This window comes from Amblyomma maculatum, chromosome 6, assembly GCF_055883805.1.
Source record: "Amblyomma maculatum isolate TAMU_Amacu chromosome 6, ASM5588380v1, whole genome shotgun sequence".
NCBI classification, from domain to species: domain Eukaryota; kingdom Metazoa; phylum Arthropoda; class Arachnida; order Ixodida; family Ixodidae; genus Amblyomma; species Amblyomma maculatum.
This window is the reverse complement of record NC_139349.1, coordinates 95239949-95263318: the sequence shown is the minus strand read 5'-3', so window position 1 is coordinate 95263318 and position 23370 is coordinate 95239949. Positions and strand designations below refer to the sequence as shown.

Genomic DNA, 23370 nt, shown 5'->3' with positions numbered 1-23370 from the left:
TACAAACATTAAAAACCGCTGAAAAATCAGCTGCGTGCCAATGCGGGCATCCCCTCCCCCCCCCCCCCCCCTCCCACGTACGCCCTCTTCCGGCCAACATGACACGTGACAACCACAGTGGCAGGCGCCTTGTGCGGGTGGAGCCACTGGCCCGTCACTATGGGAACAAACACGGAATATGCTACGTGGACGCCTCCGGCCCTCACCATGGGGGTGGTACACAGCCGCAGTCGTCCATCAAAAAATCACGGTGAATGGCCTAACGTACCGAGCTCAAGACAACACATGCGGAAGAAGTTGCCATCGCGTTAGCCGCCGCAGACAAGGACTCACGAGTCATCATCGCCGACTCGAGAGGGGCCTGCAGAAATATTAAACAGGGGTACATTCCTCTCTTTGTGCCCGCATCCTTCAAAACAGTGACTACCTCGGGGCCCCCACGTCTCGAACGATTGTATGGGCTGTAGGTCACATGGGCCTCGAAGGCAATGAAACGGCAGACGCCGCCGCCCGCGCGCTCTCTCCGGGCAACGCCTTCAGACCCTTATGATACGGATCTCGGACCCAATCCGGCTCTCACTTTTCGAGAAATTACTGAATTATTTCAATTCGGCCATGCAATTTATCCTAAGCCTTGTAAGGGCCTTACAAAGGTGGAGGAACGCACACTCCTCCGCCTTTATACCAAAACGCTGTTGTGCCGGCAGTTTTAAAACACTTTGACCTGCCTGTACAGGAAAGTGCCCGCACTGCGCGGAGACGTCTTCGGACATCTTCCACATGGTGTGGGCATGCCAATCAACCCCAAACCTCGCCCGCAAACCCAACCCCACCCGGGAGGACTGGGAGGCAGCCCTGCTCGGCTGCTCCGACCTGGCAAGCCAGAAGGCCCTGGTCCACCGAGCCCGAGCCGCAGCGGTCGCCAATGGGCTCCTGTAATGAGGAGCCCACCTAGTGTATGCGTGAGGTTGCCCCGGCTACCTCAAGCTTCCTCCAAATAAAGTTTTTCACAAACTCACACACACACACACACACACACACACACACACACACACACACACACACACACACACACACACACACACACACACACACACACACACACACACACACACACACACACACACACACACACACACACACACACACACACACACACACACACACACACACACACACACACACACACACACACACACACACACACACACACACACACACACACACACACACACACACACACACACCCTTCCTCCGGAGGTGGTTACGAGGGACAACGGCGACGACGACGCGATACCCAGGAACAGGCGCCAAAGAGTTTAATGCTGAAACGATGCCATTCGATACATTTTTTGAAAAGCGGAGTTTTTTTTTTACCGTGGTGAACTAGCTGTATATACGCAAACTACATCAAAATATGATGCTTTTCTTTGTGAGTCTGTGAAATCTCTGTTACTGTGCATGTTAACCTGCAGTTCGGTGTGGGCGCTAGCATATTTCATGAATTCTTATCTTTGCAGTGTGTTGTACCATTTGCGGTCACGTCTTCCTCTTGAGCTCTGAAGCGTGCCTTTCATAATTGCTTGACAGGAATGGATATCTGTCACTTGTTTCTGTGAACACCTGAATCGCGCCGTAAGGAAAGGAAGGACGGTGGGAGTGAAAGTCCACTTGAGCTCTGAAGCGTGCCTTTCATAACTGGTTCAGGAATAGAAAGGCGCAGTATCTCCCGAATTTGTTTTTGTGGACATCCCTTACGGCGCGGCGCGATTCAGGTGTTAAATTAAATTGGTTCACAGGAAGGGAAAGGCGCAGTAACTGTCACACTTGCTCTGTGGACACCCGAACCGCGCCGTAAGGGAAGGGAGGAAGGTGGGAATGAAAGTGGAAAGGGAGAAGGAGGAGCCGTAGTGGAGGGCTACGGAGTAATTTCGACCACCTGGGGATCTTTAACGTGCGCTGACATCGCACAGCACACGGACGCCACTTCGTTTCGCCTCCATCGAAACGCAGAACCCGACCGCGGCGGCTGCGTTTCGATGGAGGCGAAACGAAGTGGCGTCCGTGTGCTGTGCGATGTCAGCGCACGTTAAAGATCCCCAGGTGGTCGAAATTACTCCGTAGCCCTCCACTACGGCTCCTCCTTCTCCCTTTCCACTTTCATTCCCACCTTCCTCCCTTCCCTTACGGCGCGGTTCGGGTGTCCACAGAGCAAGTGTGACAGTTACTGCGCCTTTCCCTTCCTGTGAACCAATTTAATTTAACACCTGAATCGCGCCGCGCCGTAAGGGAAGGAAGGAAGGTGGGAGTGAAAGTGGAGCTGGTTAAGAGGGACAACGCCGACGGCGACGACAACGCGAAACCCAGAAACGGGCACGAAAGAGCTGCGCTCTAAAAATGAAATTCAAGAACTACACAAAACGTAGGGCGAACCTCAGTGTCGCACTCAATTCATCGAGTTGGCAATCGCACAGATTATTCTGACAATGGACCAAACGGTGCTGAGGTTCTTACAATCACAGTAAATTACTCATCATACTGTATAAATCGAGACACATCGCATATACTTTTAGAGAGGTTGCACCTTGCTCGGCTGCAGAAGTGCGTCATAGAACGAAAAAGTGCCTTGCTTAGTCTCGATAGTCTGCCGCTGCGATAGGCTCACGAAGACCGTTCTGACGTTAAGGGTGCCAATTTCTTTTATATTCCTGCAAAGATGAGCCTCACCTGACCCGATGCACTGTCACCTCTTGCTCTGTCGGGTGCCAAATGGCGACATGTTGATATTTCTGATATACCGAATTTTCGATGTTCCCCTTAAGCTTGCCTTTTCATGTTTGGTGAGCATGGTATCAGGATAGTGTGAAATAATACGGAAAATATGGTTTAATGATATCAGTGAAAAAGAGTTCAATCATATCACTGTTGCAGTGCAGTTTGTCTTCATCACAAGTTTCATGCATACGTACTTTGTCAGGAACACTTCATTAGGTACCTGTTCACTTTTCTTATGAAGCACTGGCCACCCTATCGGATTCTACCGCCACCTTTTCAGAGTCATTCCTTCGAACACGGGCGACTAGAACGGCCTTCCCCACGACATCGCTTGTCCCTAGACATTCCGTAAAAGCGTTGTCATGCAACATGGATAAAGAAAATATTTATTTTATTTCCGCATAAGCTGTTATCAAGTATACCCCTAACGGAGACTTCGTTTAGGCATACGCGCTGTGACGAATGTTGCCAGCCGCTGGAAATTAGGTCGCAACCAGTGCAAAACGTGAAGAACAAGCACATTTTCCTGGTTGCTTCTTGCTCTTTATATACATATAATGCGGGTATTTTCGTCGTAGCTTATATGGTGGCTTCAAGTGCGTCATTTCACTCATTAAAAAAAATGTACTGGCTGCTTTGTCGGTAGTGCGACGTGCCCCTAACCACTGGTCACGAGACAGAATTTTAGTTGGTCTTACTGTTTCTTGTTTTCTTGTAATATGTTCGCTCGGAGCTTCAAGTTAAGAATAAAAGATAAAATTATCCTTAGGCTCTTGGCATTCTAACACAACAACGGTAAATCTGACTTATGCAGTAAAGCCGGTGTAAGCATAGGCGTTGTATTCCGTGAGCAAAGATTGTTAGTTGGGGCATTTTTGGCGGCTTGTTGGATCATACCTTCAAAACATTGTAGCGCAACAAAAGACGACGCAACGCAGTTGTTCGTTTCTTAACTTTGTCCTCGTCTTTTGTTGTGCTACATAGTTTTGAAAAAAGGTTCATGAAGTCGCAGCCATATGATCTTATTTAGAAATTTTGGTGCCTCACGTCGCTCACATTAAACGTTGCTTATCATGTGCAATGAAAGTGACTGAGATATGACATGAAATGCGAATTAAAAGCCTGCGCACGTCTCAAAGATCTTGTAATTTGATTTGCGTAAAGAAAAATGAGACACTTGTGCGGCTTAGCGAAAAGCACGGTATATATTTATGTCTAATAGTCTCTCACGCAAAGCTGTAATTTGCGACTGAATGTTTACGAGAATGTGTGCAATTTCAGAGGAACACGGTCTCCTATATGGTCTCGCGCTTAAGGGGGAAGTGTGCGCCTCGTTTTCCCTTTGAGGAGCCGGTTTTGCGTTTGGCTCCTTTCAGGCACCCGAGGCTACTTTTGGTGGGTACGCGGAGACACAAGTTGGCATTTAAGCATAATGACATTCATACTGACAGAACAGTAAAAAGAACGGCTTGATGATAAAAGGCAAAAAGAGGGCAGGAAGATCAGATTACCGATATCAAATGAAATGGACAAGAACAGAGGAGAAACTTAGTCCACGACCAAAAAGACCTATCGAAGACGGAGATAAGTTCTTTTCTCGATAATTCGACTAGCGAATTGAGGCTCGCTTGTTAATCCTATTATACCCTCAGGCCTAACGTGTCGCTCACTGCCACATGCTGATCAATTAATTTCGGAAGTCAGCCAAAGCGGTAACGACATTACTGCGGCGTTTATGATGACATTTACGCCTTCATTTGCGAGCAGCTGTAAAGCTGTCGACATTCGGTGGCTGTTTATATCTTTCAATGTCCACATCGGAAATGCGATGGTATTACCTTAGTTGCTGTTTCCTTATTTGAGCAAAGTAACCTATTATCTTGGCAAAACCAGGCCATTAAGTTTCCCCGTGAAACCATTTGAGCGTAAGCGAACTCACGTCTCTTCTACCGCAGCGGCCTGTCATCGTGGCGGCTAGACACTCTGTGCACGCCAAGAGCCGTGTGCATCTGGAGTCCATGGCCAGGCTTATGACGCAGTTTTCGGCGTTGGACCTACTGCACCACACGGCTTGGTGGTTCATCCAGCAGATCGGCACTCTTACGAGCAACGCCCTCTTCGAAGGATTTGTGAAGCGTAACGGCGAATTTGGGCGTACTGTCCAGGTAGTCGCTTGCGCCTTCCAGGTAACTGGGCTACTGATGACTAATTTGTATCAAGGATATAAGTTTATCGGAGGAAACGAGAAGATTGGTATCTAAAGATGTCGCTACTTACGACCCATGTTTGCGCACAACACCTTTGCTTGACTTAGGAACGTAGCCAACTTTGACTCTATAACGTTCTAGTATTTGACGCTTTATTAACGACCGACGTCAGCTGTACTTAATCAAAAAAGGGGTACTGCTGGCCGTGGAAAGTGGCACTATAATTTATCTTATGCTAAGTGCTGAAATGCCCATGTTTGAAGTTTTGCACAGCTCCTTGTCAATCACCTGCAGCATATCTAACGACTCAGTAACATCGACAAAGCTCAAATACGGACTCTGGAGGTGGAATATTGACGAAATGAGGACAGCAACAGGCGATGTAATTCAGGAAATAATTTTATGTTCTGCCCATTAAGCCAATAAGTTGAAGCTGCGCGTCTATAAAAAAGAACATTATAATGTATGAATCCACCGTACGTGACTCAATAAAGGGCGGAAAGAGCCAAATTCTTTTGATATCCTAGGAAAAATGCTTCCTGCTTGCGGCAAAATTCCAGCTGTCCTCAGATTATGCCTTCTGTGAGGAAAACACCTGCAGGCGTGACAGCTCGCGGTATACCCTTATCAATGCGGACAATTGTGGCAGATGGAAGTCCTGCAGAAAATGATAGACGCCGGATCCTTCTGACAAGTATTGTTTAACTGCTATGACCACATCCCTCCCGGGGGCTGAACCGTAAGTCTTTTAACGCGATGCGTTTAAGGCTGATTTATGCAGAAATTACGGCATCTGTATTCTCGGCGTCGCCGACGTTGTGAGCGATAAATAATAATAATAATAATAATAATAATAATAATAATAATAATAATAATAATAATAATAATAATAATAATAATAATAATAATAATAATAATAATAATAATAATAATAATAATAATAATAATAATAATAATAATAATAATAATAATCAATCTTTATTTATTGCGCGCAGGAACGATCATATGGTCTTCGTGATGCAGCACAAAAAAAAAGAAAAAAAGGAAAATGCACAAACAAGTTTGCATACACAGAGAGAACACAAAATAACAACACATGAAATGAAACTGAGACGAAAAGTGTCACGGAAAGAAAGCAATCAATGAGTACCATCTCTTATATACACAGTGAGAGAATTGTTGAGCACATCACGAAAGAAAAAAAAAAGGGGGACCGTAGATAGAGAGAAAAAAACAACAACTACAAATAACTAACATTGATTATGGTAATATAGAAATATGCATAAAATAAACAACCATTCCAGGCGCAACAAGTGCGTAGTACTTAAAACACAGGTTAGAAATACAGGAAAATACAATAAAGAAATATAATGGAATGCGAGTTTATTCGAATATAAAGTTTAAAGTTAAAATATCAATAAGATACGGATAAAAAGCAGTTCAAGATACAGACAGCATTGAACTGGAGAAAAAGCAAAATTGAGGTAAATACAATATTTGAGGCTAGAAAATGGGAGTTATACGTGATAAAGCACTATTTAGAATACAACGCTACGTACATCCAAAATAAATGAACAGAGCGAGTTTTGGAAAATGTCAAGGTGAGGACAAAAAGAGTTAAATAACCACTGCATTCTTCCAGAGGGGAATGGGAATGAAGAGACGGAGAAACTTGAAATGGTCTGAATTCCCTCATGCTCTTTCGCGGAACGTGCAGATGGATGTACTCTAAGAACTGAGGGCACATAATGTGGCCGTGAAGGAGCTTGTACAGAAAAATTATATCTACTCTGACACGACGGCAGTTAAGAGAAGGAAGATTCAGTGGGGTACTCTTGGTGGAGCGAGAGGAGGAAGTTGTGGAAGGAAAGCGATATCAAAATATCCGTAAACATTTTTGCTGTACTCTGTCAACCTTGTTCCAGTTCGATTTACAAGTGCATATTTATATTTATTATTATTATTATTATTATTAATAATAATAATAATAATAAAAAACCAATCAATCAATCAATCAACCTTTATTTAATGTGCGCAGGAACAACCATGTGGTCTTCGTGCCGCAGCACAAATAATAATAATAATAATAATGGTTCACAGGAAGGGAAAGGCGCAGTATCTGTCACGCTTTGTGGACACCTGAACCGCGCCGTAAGGGAAGGAAGGAAACTGGCGTTGCTTTGGCAGCTGGCAAAGCCGAACGGTGATACGTCCATGTGTTGCGTGACGGTACAACTTGACATGCTGTCACAAAGACTGAAGGAGCTGTCAATTCAGGTTTCTCATTAGAAATGGGAACACAACGAGAATTGTGCACTTGCTCTGAGCAACTCGGCGTAGAAATGCGGTAAGCGGACTTCGTTCTGGAAGGAAAAAATGGTGCTCGGAGCCCTGGCGTAGACGTGATACATTTACGCATGAGTTGCATATTCACGTGACTGGAACGCCCTTTCGTGAATAAAGTTTACGTGACAGGCTATGGGGACAACGCCTGTCCCAGATTTTGCGTTTCATGAGCCATATAAGGCTTTCGCCTTTATAATACGCCCAGAGGCCGATAATCACTCTTTTGTGGGCGCACGTTCTTCCAGGTTGCCATCACCTACAACGTGATGTTCGCTGCCGCTACCTACGCTGGAATGAGTGTCATGGAGACTGGAAGCATAACGGGTACCCTCGATCTTATTCAATCCTTGGCCTTGAAGAAGATGGCGCATGTGGCGCGCCTCAAGGGCACAATCCGCGATGCCCTCGTCCGGGAACTGACACATACAAGAGGTGTTTTGTGGCCGCCCAGGACACAGAGCCTTCCCGGAGGGCTTCAGCAAATTTACGGCGACAGAGTCGACAACAGCAAGGGCTTCTTCGGGCACTGGCTGTCCAGCCGCAAGCAGCTCCAGATCGCCCTAAAGACTATGTGAGGGAAATCGCAATGAGACTGCTTGCCAAGCCCTTTGATGGCGCAAATGATCCTGTCTTAATAGCCCTTCTCTTCATTCTGCTAGAACTGCGTATATTATGCGAGATATATATTGCAATTTATAAGTACTTTGGCTCCCGTATTATACGGCCAAACACATGCCTTGCCAAATAATTACGTTTATACAACGTCAGCCAAATCATGGAAACAAGATACAGAATAATTGCTAACTAGCGTGCACTATTGATGCTAAATCATAATGGTAGTAATATGTTTACCAGCGACCATTAATATCAAGTTCTCGTCAGAGAATATGTGATGAAAGCTAGTAAAAAAGCCGAGGATAACTGAAGAATGTTTGTATTTAATAATTGGCTCATATGAATGGAAAGGCGCAGTATCTGTCACACTTGCTCTGTGGACACTTGAACCGCGCCAAAATGCTTCTATTTAAAACAAAGATCTATGAGCTCCAATTAATGAATTCTTATTGATGCTCACTTCATTTAGAATTCACATCTGCACGCATATACCATCACTGCCGCAGCTTTTACCTACAAGCAGACTCATCTGTAGTGGTACTTCCTGTCCCACCATCGCTGTAATGTCATCTACAGCACAAAAAAACAAACAAATGTAACTTACCCATGATAAAGTTTCCCTGTCTAATGTTACTAATGGACTGGTGCGCGTTGTTAGAAATGTCAGAAATGTGCAGCTTGACGGGCATCGATGTTGACACCCGGGGGATATAAACAGCAGTGTTAATGTATTTTATTGCGCTTGGGTTGCTGCTCATTAATGACTGCGACTTCAAATTATGTCGACCGATCACAGAGATTTCGGCTTCGAAGGCCACCCGTATAAAAGTTCTGTGAATAAGCCCGAATTCAACGAAATTAGTGCATCATCGTTAACACAGTCAGAAATGAACGGACTGCCTTCACAGGCTCCTCTAGGCAGACAACTACCGATGGAGTTGCGAAAATCAGCCCAGTGACGAGTAGTGAAGGTAATTAGTATTTGCGCGTACAAATCACCTGCATACTTATCTCCACCTGTAAAGTGTTTCTACGAAGCTGAAGAACCTGAATACGAATAAGACGAAGCATGAAGTGGCAACTGTTTGCTGACGACTTTGGTTTACTAAAGTTTGCGTTTGCAAAAAAAATACCAAAATGAGGATTAGATGTGCAAAAGCCAGGAAAGTTCCTTGTCTCTTTCAAAGAAAGAGTGACACTGATGAAGTAGATCGTTATCCGACTAAGTGAGGTTTGAACTCGTAGCAGGGCGTGTTTCGATGCTTTGATAACGTTTTGTTTTCCTGGGGGACGCGGGGTTGCCTTATCAGTTCTTATTTGGTAAATTAGGAAAACTATCTTAATTAGTAATTAGTTAATTACAAGAAAAAATTTCCTGTGCTGCCCCAAATCGCTCGCAGCTGTGTACAAGTTATATCTCTGGCCTACCTCAAACGTTTCATTTTTTAACGCTTGGCTAATGTTAATTTGGACGACCTGTTATGCTGCTGCTTACTGCTACTACTATACCGTGGCCCCGCCGGGGTGGTGCAGTGGTAAGACGCCCGACCTGTACCGTAGTACCCGGGTTCGAACCCGACCTCGGCGGCTGCGTTTCGATGGAGGCGAAACGAAGAGGCGTCGTGTGCTGTGCCACGGCCGCTCGATGGAAGAGCACTGGTGCACTTCCATCGAGCGGCCGTGGCTGTGCGATGTCAGCGCACGTTAAAGACCTCCAGGTGATCAAAATTACTCCGTAGCCCTCCACTACGGCTCCCCTTTCTCTCTTTCCACTCTCACTCCCACCTTCCTCCCCTCCCTTACGCAACACCACCTAGACGAACTTAAGGCCTCTGCGCTGAGAGCTGACGTCACAGCAACGTCACAAGGATGAGGCCGGTGTCGCGACGCGGCTCTGCTCAACCAACACCACCGCGCGCCAAAGAACGCCACACGACAGGAGCGTTCCTGCCTTCTGCAATTACACACTGGAACGCTCGCCAAGGAACGCCACGCGACAGGAGCGATGTTGCGTCCAAACGCCAATGCTGTTGGGAGAACAGGACAACTAGCGTGACGTAGACGGCTGGGAGAGGAAGATGTGAGCAGGCCTTATAAAAGTCGAGAAAGTGTTGCTCTGCTCCTCTGCCGTGGAAGTCGCGACGGGGGGCGAGAAACCGGTCTGCTCAAGCATGCCTTCCTTGAATTCCTAGAGGGGAATCCGGGAAGCCACTGCACGTGGCTCCGGCAGGAGCGATCAGTCGCCTTTCGTGTCCGATGGTGTGCTCACGGCTTATTTGGCTGCCGTCTATTTCTTCTGTGCGCGAGTGCTGTGATGACGCTTCGACATTAACGCAAAAATTCCGAACAAATGTTGTGTGCCTCAGTGCCGAGGTAGCCATAAAACGGGACCAAAGGTTCATGTGTTTAAGTTCCCGCAAGATAAAGTGCTGCAGCAATCGTGGATACGTGCCATTCCACGGAAAAAATTCGTCCCTTCTGAGCATTCCAGGGTAAGAGATGAATAATTTTTCCATTCGTTCTCTTTTGTAGCTTGAAACTGTAGCACCACCAAACTTTCAAAACATTTTTGGTACCTTCTATATGTGTATTTAATATTTGATCACGTGTTCTTATTTGTAGCAGGCTGTTACTTATATTAGGCACATTTCTTTTTTAGGTCTGTGAGCATCACTTCACAGACGACGGCATCGTACGAGAGGCGTCATATGTCGACGATGCTACAGGTCGAGTGACGACAGCAGAGTTGTCGCATCTGCGCCTTCGGTCAGGTGCAATTCCATCATTATTTCCAGGCTGCCCTAGTTACCTATCAAGCACAAAGACTGTAAGAGAGGAGCCAGAGGCGAAGCGAACACGCCTGGAAGTTGCTTCAATGCAAAGAGTAATTTCTCAGTCAATTCAGACATTTCGCAATGCCGAGGAAGCGGACAAAATCAACTCCTTAAGGGATTTTGCTAACGAAGTCAGAAGCCATAAGTCACAGTTCTGGAAATAATTGAGGCCAGTGAGCGTCTCATGTTGGTGCACATCGTAGAGGACGAAGCTCCGTGGATTAAATATTCAATTGTAATAAAATCAGACCTCAGTATCACACTGTTCTTTGTGAAGAAGCCGCTCACAAGACTGGGCCCTAACTTGCCCATTCCGAGTGCAGCCAGAAGCAAAAGAGAAATAATAGAACTCCTCCAAAACGTTGAGAATTGGGACAAGAGTTTAAATTCAAATTCTGCCGATGCAAACGAAGACATCGGGCACACTATTCGTCTGCTGCTGAACAAGTTTTCCACGACACCAGCCGACGACAAAGCCAAGATTCATCAGATTTTGACACCTGCGAAGATGGGCACACAGTTGAGCTTCTGTTGAAGCATGTGTTGTGGAGCAGTACAAACATTCTGCTCAAAAACTTCTGCCGCAAGCTCAACGATGATGTAGCCGATGCAAATGCGAAGGCTAAGGAAAGAAAAGCTGCAACGCTTTCAAGCAAGTGAAAAGTTGTTTGTTGCTGGTGACTTTTAAATGTATATATTATTCCGCATCAAGAACAGCGCTACAATAATTGAAATGTAAATAAATGTTTTGTACGTGTAAACCTCTCCACTGATGTCTCAACTTGAGTAAAAACAATCTTTTGCAGCCAACTGTGCTGCTGCCTCATATCCTCGCGCAGTAAAAAAGAAACATGCATGCTCCTCGGAAAAACGGTGAGGCCCCATCCCTGTGACGTCACTGGAAGAGCGCTGAGGCCTTAAGTTCGTCTAGGTGGTGTTGCCTTACGGCGCGGTTGAGGTGTCCACAGAAAACAAGTGAGACAGTTACCGCGCCTTTCCCCTCCTATAAATCAATCCCGTTTACTGCAAGCAACGGCAATCCTACAATCGCCATTGAAAAAAATCGGTAGAAGTGGAAAAGTAAAGAAAAAAATGTATACAGCCTGCAAAAGTGGTTGTGCTGTAGCGTCCTCAGCCTATTTTTGACGTCCTTGCAATGCAGCATATAGAACACATTTCACACTGCAGGCGCATGCGGGCTATCGTGGGCCAGATATACCGGGTGGACACAACCGCCCTAGCCCAGTACAACCCTGCGCTGAGGGTGATCCAATTGGCAGTCACGACGCTGGACTCGCCGTTCTACTACCGCAACGGCACGGCGGCCATGCTGTTCGGCGGCTTCGGCTTCCTGTTCGCGCAGGGCCTGTTTCGTGGCTTGGATGTCGTTACGCAGATAACTGACGCCAATGCAGGCCGGTCGCCACTGGCCAAGGCGCGTCTGGCGGACGCAATCAATTGCCCTGATCCCAACGTCGACAGCGGACCTCTGTTTCCTTATCTGCCGGCGCTGGAACTGGCGCACGCCGCCTATAAGGAGGTGCAATTCGCTGAAGCAGTTTGCATGGGGCGAAACCACTATGCACCTAAATGCAGCTAACGGAAGCTTCAAGGGCGGAAGTGTTGCGGGGGGTTCCTATATAGCTTCGTCCAAAAGGAGTTAATTATAAGGGAAATGAATCAATTAAATGCGCTGTAATTTTGTAAGTTAATGAACAGCACCTTAATCAAATGTTTGAAGATGGCAGATAGAAATAGGCGGAGATGCGAAGGATATCGGCAGTGTGCTTAGTTGTAGTAAATAAATAGCCTTTCCGGTGGCATGTTGGACACAATTGTGTGGTAATTTTCCCGCTGAGTTGTCATTCATGACAGCCCCGAAGCTTTACGTTGTTGCTGTGAGCAGGAACATATGGCGTTCACATAAGTTTTGAGATGTTTTATTTGCTGCATTAAGCGCGTCCCCATTTCGGATGACGCCGCCAGGCGGTCGGAGGTAAGCAAGGATGGCCTCCTTCAGTGTAAACGCAAATGACGCTGTAAGGGCGCAAAAAAGGGGGCAACACGTTCTCTAGTGCACTCCAAATCAAATGCGCCTGAGCCTTGGGAGTATATTTTTATTATAAAAATTGCGGAATGCTAGCGTTCGGCCATGGAAATAAATTCCCACAGAAAAGCACGAGAACCTGTTACAGCTACTGACATAATAAATGAAAATTCCAAGCCCTACACTCGAACCTCAAGACGTCTCCTCCTGTGGTTAAATGTCACGTGCGATTGCTAACTACAGCAAATTGATGTCGCGTGAGGTGGTAACCAGCTCTGTTGCCAACCGTATAGAATTTTGCATATCTAGTGTCGAAAATGTACTTTGGCGCTTTATAAGAACACATTACTAATCATGGAGGGCTGTAGAGGATATGTTACTCCATTTTTACTCCCTTGCAGCGTTTTGTATAGAGTGTTGTTCTAACGACGAATTTCGTTGTCATCTATCTTGCATCAATATATTTTCATTCACAGAACGGCGGGAATATTTGTATCAGTTGCACGAAGGGAGAAAAATTTGTCCTGTGCTCAAAATTACGCGAAAGTATCGGAACAATTTTCGTTTGCCCAGCGCGGTTTCTTTCTAGAAATTCCGAATTTGCCCATTCTGAGTACGGTACTGGGTGACGCTCGAAGGAACTAAAGCCATCCACACACCGTCCAGTGCACAACCCGATTTGTCCGATTCGCCCTTCTGTGCTGGCCGCCTGTTGACTTAAGAAAGCGCGAATGGTGCGTACGACATCCACTATATGTCCTCTCCTTCACGGATGGGCGATTTTGTGACTAAGATGAATTCGCTTCCAAGGAGCGGATTCGGAATTCGTCTTGATACCACGATTTAGCGGACACCAAGCATACTCGCCTTGGAAACGGGTGCAGATAAATGGCCCCGCCAAACGCGCTTTCTTCGGATAGTCGAGCACTCGCCGTCATCCCTTTCAGGACATTCGATTTACCTTAGTAGCTCTGTGTATAGCTCTAATGTTTGGAAAATATTTCCGATCAGAATCTTGTCCTGAATAAATTAGCTGGCTGCACTAAATAAATTGAGGTAGATTCCTGGCTATTCTTTGTGTTTTCTTTTTCAGGCGAAGCTCAACTATAATATTTACTGTCTTCATAAACATTTGCATGCATGAACGCCGTTTGAAAATAAATTATGCTACAGTTGCCACATGAGTTTAGGGCACATTGTTTTCTGTCATTGTCCCGACGGTAATCAATGTTGTTCAACAAGCGTCGATGCTCCATTAAAGGTCTTCGAGATCTTTAATGGCAAACACGTTCCAAGTGTTAGCTGGAAGTGGCAGATGTTTAGATTGACAGTATGTATAGACAAGTGGTTTGAACTTGGTGATCTTTTCTAAAACTAGTCTCTTTGATTGTGTAGAAATCTGCGCTATCAAAAACACTCTATTGAAAGCAGTTAACTGGTCTTGCTATGTAATGTAGAGAAAGGTTAGATGATATACTTGGAGTGCAGTTTTGGGCTTGAAATGTTTTGTCAAGCGAAACGTTCCGCAATTGGGGGCTTTCAGAGATACATCTTTTGGGCACCGAAAGAAAAAAAAAAGCTCGTTCGAACCTCTTGTTTATATCCAGGACTTAACGTGTCCTGGAGGGCAATATTTAACCTGAGGAATTACTGTACGCAATGTTTCCCGAATTTATAGATATATATAGCATAGCAGTGCTCTATTTCTAGTTTGATGCAATGAAAAACATTGACTCAGGAAGCTATTAAGCGTTTGGAGCCTTCTGCATGTCACGTGGTTGACTTCCAATCTCGCCTCTTTGCGGTTGCACCTGTGTATCAAAATCAGCGTTATAGTAAAATTACTCAGTTTGATTGCTCACTAAATACAGCGATAATTGAAGACCGTGTTTAATGACAGGTTTCTAAAGGCACGGATGAGCGGCTGAAGGGCATGGAGGAGTACTCGGGGGAGCAGGTCTTCTTCTTGACCATGTGCCACACACTGTGTGAAGAGGACGGTCGAGGAAGCACCTGGTCGCCAACGTGCAACGCGGCCGTCCGAAACTTTGCGCCATTTGCGCAGGCCTTCAACTGCCCGGGTGGATCGTCCATGCATCCGGCCAGAAAATGCACCTTCCTCAAAGCCTAGCTAACAGCGCTCACAGACAGCTCCCGCTGGAGACACGCCTGTACTCATCGACGAACTTTTTTGTATCTTGTGCCAACTCCGTCATTAGCTGGGGGACAGCTCCCGCTTATCGGCTTCAGCAAACCAATGGAAGCCGCACTAATTATCATTACCCAGGTTCCCACTTCGTTTCATGCACCTCACTGTGGCGAAGAACACCTCATATGAGCGATGACACAGGAATTGGGGTCTAATATTTCCTAACGGTAATCACGAAATACTAGAAGAAAATACTATTAAACAGGATGAAGTGATATCGATAAATTAGCCACCGTTTATTTTATCTATCGCCTTTTTGAGCCTAGGTTTTTTTCTTGCACGGCATTAAAGAAATTGGCGTTATTTGGTGCTATGAATCCGCAAAGCGATTGCTTCAGTATCATAATCGATACAGTAAAGCCTTTATATATAGATTACGTCGTTTCTTGGATTGTGGCTGGAGTTATGATTGACTATCATTCGCGCATAAACACGGGCCATGCATTAGTAGTTAGATGCCTGCCTCTTCACGGACATTTTTCTGTCGCTGCGATATTTTGTATATGCCTATTTTGCTTTCATCTTTGGACCCGCTTATCAATAAAGCCGCAACGGTCTCATCAAGGCCACACATATTAAGCTTCCGGGTTTCCTTTATTACGATATGTTCTTAACGCTTCTCTAACGTAACCTCTACCAGCTCTGGTACTGAGCTCTCTACTGCACATTCTAATTTTGATTTGAATGTATATCAAATATATTTGAAGAATCTTTATTCAGCACAAATCGGCAGTGAAATCTACATTAACGTAGCTCACGTGTTGGCGTGGGCTGATATTAAGTTGCGCAATCACATCAGTGTATTTGAGAAATTGATTCAGAACAAATTTCTGTAGTGAAACTTCAGCATTTTTGGAGAGATTCTGTGGACGAAATTTCTATTGCGAAGGTAGGCCGAAAATTTTGCAGCAATTTCTATTGAATGAATTGCCGTGGAGAGGCTACACAATTGTGTTTTTGATGAAATTATTACACCACCCATTTCTCAGCATCAACGGCAGAAATTGGAAAAGAACACGTTATGCAGTCTCGTTTCGTTTAGCCATTAGTCTATTCACCTAGACGGTGGCCAGGAGTCATTGATCTCGGGAGGCATGTTCTTGCAGTCGGACTACACATAACTGAATTTTAGGATCCGCTGACCTTGTCTCTGTATCTTGAATTTCTGGACAAGCCCTTCCGTAGATATCAGATCAGCCCTTCTCAAACACAGTTTACATCCATTTAAGAATCCATTTAAGGATGCATCCATTAATGCATCCATTTAATTTAAGTTAGCCCAAATCCCATAGTTTTGTTTGTAAGTGCCTCTTTCTTGGCTCTTAGTGTCTAGATATCTGCTGCTAGATATTCAACCCTGTTTACAACATAGTGCGCAGTAATTTCTTTATACCTTATTGGGCTCACCTCTCCAGAGCGTACTGATTGCCAGACTCTACCAGAAAGGCGAGACCGCGGGCAAGCTCATGGAGCTGGGAATTAAGCTAACATGGCTGGTGCCCATGTTAGCTTAATTATTCTGTCATGCTCACATGTTTTTATGATATTTTAACCTGTGAAGGTGCCCCTTTCTTGATCCCTTTCATTGTAGGTGTTTTCACTGTAAAAAAAGATTGTCTGTGCTATTGTAAAGGCAATGGCCACCTTTTCATCTCTGCTTCCTGGTACCGCAGCCACAACTTGCCTTTATTCATGCTCTGGCATTGATATAGACATCCTGTCCTCCTTGACATTACTTCTGCAGCGTTTCTGCAGTTTTCTTCCTTCTTTCGTGGTGATCAGAATGCATGCCCCGTTGCATAAGTAGATTTGCGATGCACTCGGCAAAAGAACTGACATCGAGATGGGCATTTCATTTGCTAAGGACAGACAGATAAGTATTCCATCGACTATTCCACTGGCACGTGATATGATAGCTGAGATAGTTTGATAGTGAGAAAAGAGAAAGAAGTGAACATGGATGTTAATTTCATTGAGTACAGTTACATCAATGCTGCCGTTCGTGCTGTTTACTACCGCCAGAAATTCGTTCCAACACTTACGTATTCTACGTATGTTTACATGAGGGGTGGGAAATGAATCATTATTAGAGGGTATTAAGCAACAAAATTCAATTCGGTTCCACCCAGAAAAGGCAGTGTTCATAATTAATCGAGTTTATCCAAGCAGATCGCCAGAGTCGCCGATTCGAAAATGGACGAGCATTATGTTTTGCTTGCAAAAATCGTTCCATGTCTCACCCAAACAAATTTAAATTTCTTTTCTTTTCCCTCCTGACGAGCCTAATAAAACAATGCTTTTTTTTTGTTCACAGCGATGAAATTGTTATTGAGTTTTGGCAACTCCTCACTATCTACAACAGAACAGATGTCGCATAGGTGACACATCCTTCCTTTCTCCACTGTGACCAAAATGAACATCACCAACAAAAATGAGTTGCTGCCGTTTTTCTCCGGGAGACAGTGAGCTGCTTTATTGTTCGATTCCTAAAATGAAATTTTCAGTTATTCTGCAATGCTTTTTAGGACCTCAGGACCTTTTCATCACCTTTAAGGTTGAGCCCTTTTATTTATAGGTTGGCTAACATTCTGTATTTTTCTTTATCATTAACATCCTTGCGAAGATGCATATTTTGCGCAGTTTGCCCTGTGACCGTAGTGTTAAGGGTAGGAACTTCATTTTCAAAGTTCGTAATTGCAGTTTGTGGCTCTGTATAAGTTTTCGCAAGCCATTATACTTTTCAGAGAAAAATGGTATAGAAGTCTGTACATTTAGCGCAGACTCTTGTAGAGACTCGACTGTTGTTTTTAGAAGCAAGTGTTTGCCAACTCGGCGAGGAAGAGAGCCGATACATTCTTTAAGGGGCGTCAAACTCTAGTTTTGTAAAGAGATCTTTTAATGTTTTAGGACAATCCCCATTCTCAGAATCTGTCTCACTATGGGATTCGCACTTGCGGAAACGCCGGCTGGAGTAGGTATCAGTTCCCCTCGAGGAGGTCAGTTTGAAGCAATAGCAGAGCATTTTGTTTCGTAGTGAAAGCCACTCTCATACTTTCCGTATTTTCCGTCAGAGGGCAATACCTGGAAACATTTGCCACAGTTCTGAGTTGTAGATATTTTTAGACGGCGCTCAACAATGCAGTCAGTGGCGAGTGCAACGAAATGCAACTCTCACCTGAAGGAATAACGATCAGTTCTAGCCCTAAGCCCGCCACCGACTTCAAGCAACGCTTGTTGTCGACTCCTTTTATCCTGTCAGAAGAGTTTTATCCTGTTAAAATGAGTTCGGACACGAAAACAACATGTCATTGATGAAGCTGCACACAAACCACCAATGCGGAATCTTGATGTCGCACGTCGATGACCGCTGCGTTGCCGGCCTTGTTGCACCAGCTTGCCTGCTTGTCGTGCCCTGTGGTAGTATGTCTTGCAGGAAGATAACGACCAGTTCTCGTTCAAAGCTCGCCATTGATTACGATGGCAGGTGCATATAATTTTTCATATAGGAAATGTGGGGTGTGCTTGACTCACGATGCTTATGTGGAGAGCAGGGTAGGGGAGGCTGCCTGTGAGTTCACTGGATGCAATATTGTTCCATCTGAGATTGAGCTGCACTTGTGTCACATGCGCATTGCAGCTGCTTGGTTTTGGTTAGCACTATGCGTTCACTGCAATGTTAATGAGATTAAGGACCTCCCCATGATGAAAAATCTAGCAAAACTATTTACAACCTCATTTGAGTTAAAGAATGTGCAGGGTCATCCATCTCTAGTTATAACACCGTCACTGCTTTCAAAGCAACATTACATGCAACCTAGGTGCATATCGATGCAAAACGATGCAAGTACAGAGGAATCCGGAAGTGCAGCTTCATATAAACTGCCAGTTAGCTTTACTGTGCGAGCAGTTCGGACTTAATGGCGCTTTGAAAGCAGTGATCATGTTACAGCTAGAAGTGGACGAGGCTGTACGTGCTATAAACATAGAACATGTTTGCTTGCCGTATGTGATGTGTTTCGTGTAAAGTGTGGCTCAGGTATGTACGCAGGCTCGCCATTTACTTATATTATAGAGGAAAAAAAAAAGAGAAGTACTCCACAGCAAGTTTCGAGGATATGTTCTGATCTCATGATGTTGTTACTCAACTTATTCTTTTGCTTGTTTTCTTTAATACAACCAGACAAAAATCACCCCTTGATTTCTTTGCACTTTATCGTTTTGACATAAAGGGATACGGGAACGCGGTGTCAGCCTCGCTTCGTGCCGCGATTTTTTCATGCATCTGTTACGTTTCGCAGGGCAGTTCCGCTAGCGAGTACATGAACATTTACCCGACTCAGTGTAAGGCCCTGCTTGTGCCTTTCACATCTCACGCACGCACATTCACTGTCTCTCTCTGCCGCATTCCGCGCGCTATACCACTGATGGGGTTAGAAGCTTAAGTACATTTGCTAACCTGACAGCAGCCAGCCATAAAGTAGCTGTTAGAAAAATGTGGGCTACAAAGCCAGTTGCAAACTCTATAGGTACTTTGAGAATGCGAGTGTTGTCCTCGGATAGGGACTGCCGGCTACTCGGGCGCCTATTCGCCAGTGCTGGCACTACGCGAAAAGTCATCGGCACGTATGAGGAGCAATTCCACTTTCCACTCACATTCCATAGACCAACTATGCCCTTGCAAATATCCCGGTGCCGTTCTCGCTGCTCAGCTGTCACGCCGCCCGCGTCTCGAACTCTGACTCTCCTCCGTAGCTGCTCCCTAATGCCCCACTGCATGCATGCCATGATACAATGATACCGCAACGCTGCAATACAGTTCACTGGCTATTACTGCAGCTGGAGACATCCAAATCGCATCGTCGTTTTTCATACTAGTAGCAGACGACGACAACGGTGCTTTTTATCGTGTTTTTTTTTGTCATCACAATGCGTAAGTTTATTATGTGCCTAGACAACCTGACACCTCTTTGCTGCACACGCCACGCGTATGTCACAATCTGAACAAAATGGAAAATTGTAGAGAATAGGGTTCGGCCTTGTACGAGCTAGTATCGGTCAGCGCCGTACACTGGCAAGACAAAACGTGCAGTGATTTCTGTCCCCTGCGCAGTGGCAGGATGCAGGTTCTTGTGGGGAATTCCGGCATGGCTGCAGACGCTAGGAGAGAAGCAGAGGACTAGTAGGGTTCTAGTAGCTAGAGGGTGAAAGGAAGTACAGAACTAGAAAATGTGCGGTAGCTAGAAGAAACGCAACAAAGTGCGTGTCAGGTGCCCATATCCGGTGCTGGTGCGAACGCCTGACACGCAGCAGAGGTTGCTGTGTGGCGTTCTTGGAAAGTTAGTAGATCACAATAGCTTTTTTTTGTGGTTGGTGAATGGCGTGTGGCGACGGCTTGCGGGCACAACAGGGTAGCTCGGAACATACAAGAATCACCTGCGATTATGCGTCCTTTCAACGCTGCAAGGTGACCAATGTTCCTGATAGGTATTGCGGGTTTGGCGTGGTGGTCCGCCGCATTGATGCCTTGGAAAATTTATTGACGTAATGGGGGGGGGGGGGGGGGGGGGGGGGGGGGTGCTGTACAGCAGGCTCCAGAGGCCCAGCCTTGAGCGAAACGATTGCCAACAGTGCGTTCTAATATTTTGGTGCAAACCTTTGCACATGGTGGCTGGTCTATCTTCCGTCAATTCCGAGTATGCTATTTTGAAAGCTTGTAAAGATGTGAATGACGCCGAGATGCTGCACAATGATCTGAAACTTTTGCTAGAATGTTTTGCTCTGTAACGATCAGAGTCATGCCATTGGGGAGTTTTTCAAAATTAGCAGCCGCTCGTTACAGCTGATTGATCAAGAAATAATTGTAGGAGAGCTCCGCAAGGGGCCCGGGTGCTGATAGCGCATCCCAGAGTTCTAGGACACACAATGCAGCCTTGGAGGCCACATAAATGTTAGATCTAGGCTTACCAACTCGGCACATGCACCAAAGAAAGCTTTCACAGATTTCATTTGGGCGATATGCTCCTGCACTGTGCCGTGAAACCACCCTCACATTCCTTTTGACTCCCATCATAAGCTCCTTCATTCTTTGCTTTCCCTTTCCGGTTACACACTGCTAAGGGTTATTATCATATATATAGTGTGTTAAAGGAATGCAAAACAAAAGAGAGCACATTACGCGAAAAATTGAACAGTACGTGAACAGATCCTTTCCAGCTCACGTCTGGAGGACGAAAAACCACTGTGACAATGAGCAAGAAATGTAGAGCCGCCTCCAAATGAGCACTGCCCTAATTAGTTCACATCCAACTTCCTGGTCAACAATAAAGCTTGATTCGGCAGTTATTTATTTTGGCTCTTGTCGCAATATCGAGTGTGTATATAGGCCACCAGTCGCCTCCCACAGTATATATCTCAACCCTCTCCCTCATCTAACCTGAACGTGGAGGGGATTTACCCTCCCTTGATTCTTACACCTGCCCATAACAGCGTAGGGCAATTAAATCCAAATGTCATCTGCTCATCAGAGTGGCCTGCGGTTGCCTAGGAAATTAAGGGCGTATTGCTGCTGATTATAGAGATTGCATTGCAACATTTCTGCTCAAAACGTTTGCCCGTAAAACCACCGACTGTCGTGTCACCGTTGTGAAATTAAAAACCACCCGCGCCTATGCACGTCGAAACAGTGAGCAGGATCGCCGAGTACGATATCTTAAATATTTCTGCGGGTAAGGAACAAGTGTGACTCATACAGAAAAGAGTATTTTGTTGTGTAGACATGTTTGTAGGAACGGCTCATGTAGTTACAAGGGGATGCAGTGAAAATGGGATTGAAAGATGTGAGGGGCGTTACCAAAATGTTTGGCAGAGTGTCTTTTTCTAGTCATAAATATCAGTCGGTCGACCTTGATTTCGCTTGTTTCAGGAGCAGTGAAATGCTGATAACCTCCTGAGACGGGCCTATAGGCATTTTCTCTAAAATATTTGACATTAGGTTTTGAGCCAGTAATCATTCACCAAAATAAGTAGCGGAGGGCCGGTATTCAGGTGGTGGCTGTGATGTAGTTGTAGGAGAAGCAAGTACAGTTCCGGTACATCTAATTTCTTTTATAGCATACCTTTGATTTTATGTCACATTTAAATTGAAGCGAACGCGCAGTAAAAAATTGCCACATGTGTTTTCTTTCTTCTTCTATATACATCCTTAACTTGTAAAGCTTTATAGCATTTTATCAATACAAAGCAAGGTCGTAAAATATGTTGGAAGTGTTATGAAACCATCTAAGCAAAATTAAGTTACGTTGCTCAAATTCCCTTTGAAAATTAAAAATAAAAGTTGCAGAATGGCGGCTTCCAGGTGGTGGCATTTATGCGCCTGTCGAAGACCCAATTACTTCTTTAGGTATTTTACATACTGATATAGCACGTTTTTTATATCAAAGAGAATGATAAAGCGAACGCTAAGAATCAAATTTAATTCGATATTGTATACGTTTTTTGTTATTTGTTATTTGTACAATTGAAGATCACACTGAGCTGAATAATCAGTAACATTGAGCAAATATTTAACACTTTTTACCTCCGCAATGCTTATTCTCAAAGGCTGACAAAAAGACCTGAAGCGCTTCTTAATTGTGTCAAGAAGATAACGGCATATCCAAAGTATCGAGTGAGAGATGGAGGGGAAATATTAATAAGTTGGAGCCTATTCGCTGTTTCAATAACAGAAGATTTTAGCCATGGTTCATAAATCCATTCCCAGCGCGAAATTTTGCACGAAGCTGAGTGCGGACCTGGAACGAGCACACTCAGTAATATGCTACCTCTAATTAAAAGCTGGAAGCGGACTACGACAGAACGAACTTCGGGGTCATTTAGGATAATATGTACGTTACGTAGAGTGTGTTGCTCATACGCCTCTTTCGGCCTTTGAAAGTACGCGCGCGCTTTTCCCTAGTCTTGGTGCGCGTAGAGGGAGCGCAACTGGGCTATTAAAACTTACTTTTCTTAGAAGGGAAGTGAAATTATCGGCCATAAATTAGTGGTCATAAATAAATCCAAATCCATTAATTTAGTGCGCGATTTGTGCTCAACGCTGCAGTACATGAGGTGTGCGGAGTGCGGTTTCACTTTCAATAGCATGAGCCATCCTGATGCACATGCGCGGTTAAGTGGAGCCTTGCCAGAATGTAGACATGAAGGAAGCGGCAACTGCCGAGATGAATTCTGCTTTCATCTTGAGCCGCTACCATGCGGGAAGATTCATTTCTTGTACTGCTAGCTCTATGACCGCGTCTCGTCTCATAAGCGCCGCAGTTCAAGCACTGGTTCCTCTCTTTA

At 45.0% G+C, this 23370-nt stretch overlaps 1 protein-coding gene across 1 annotated transcript; it reads left to right on the top strand.

The window, feature by feature from the left end:
- The first annotated feature begins 4748 nt into the window (after positions 1 to 4748).
- Positions 4749 to 14955, top strand: LOC146186315 (uncharacterized). Its single transcript, XM_084608028.1, has 4 exons — positions 4749 to 4961; positions 7574 to 7899; positions 11966 to 12317; positions 14725 to 14955. The coding sequence occupies exons 1-4, from the start codon at positions 4794 to 4796 to the stop codon at positions 14953 to 14955; spliced, it is 1077 nt and encodes a 358-aa protein (XP_084464154.1). The 5' UTR covers positions 4749 to 4793.
- The last annotated feature ends 8415 nt before the right edge of the window (positions 14956 to 23370 follow it).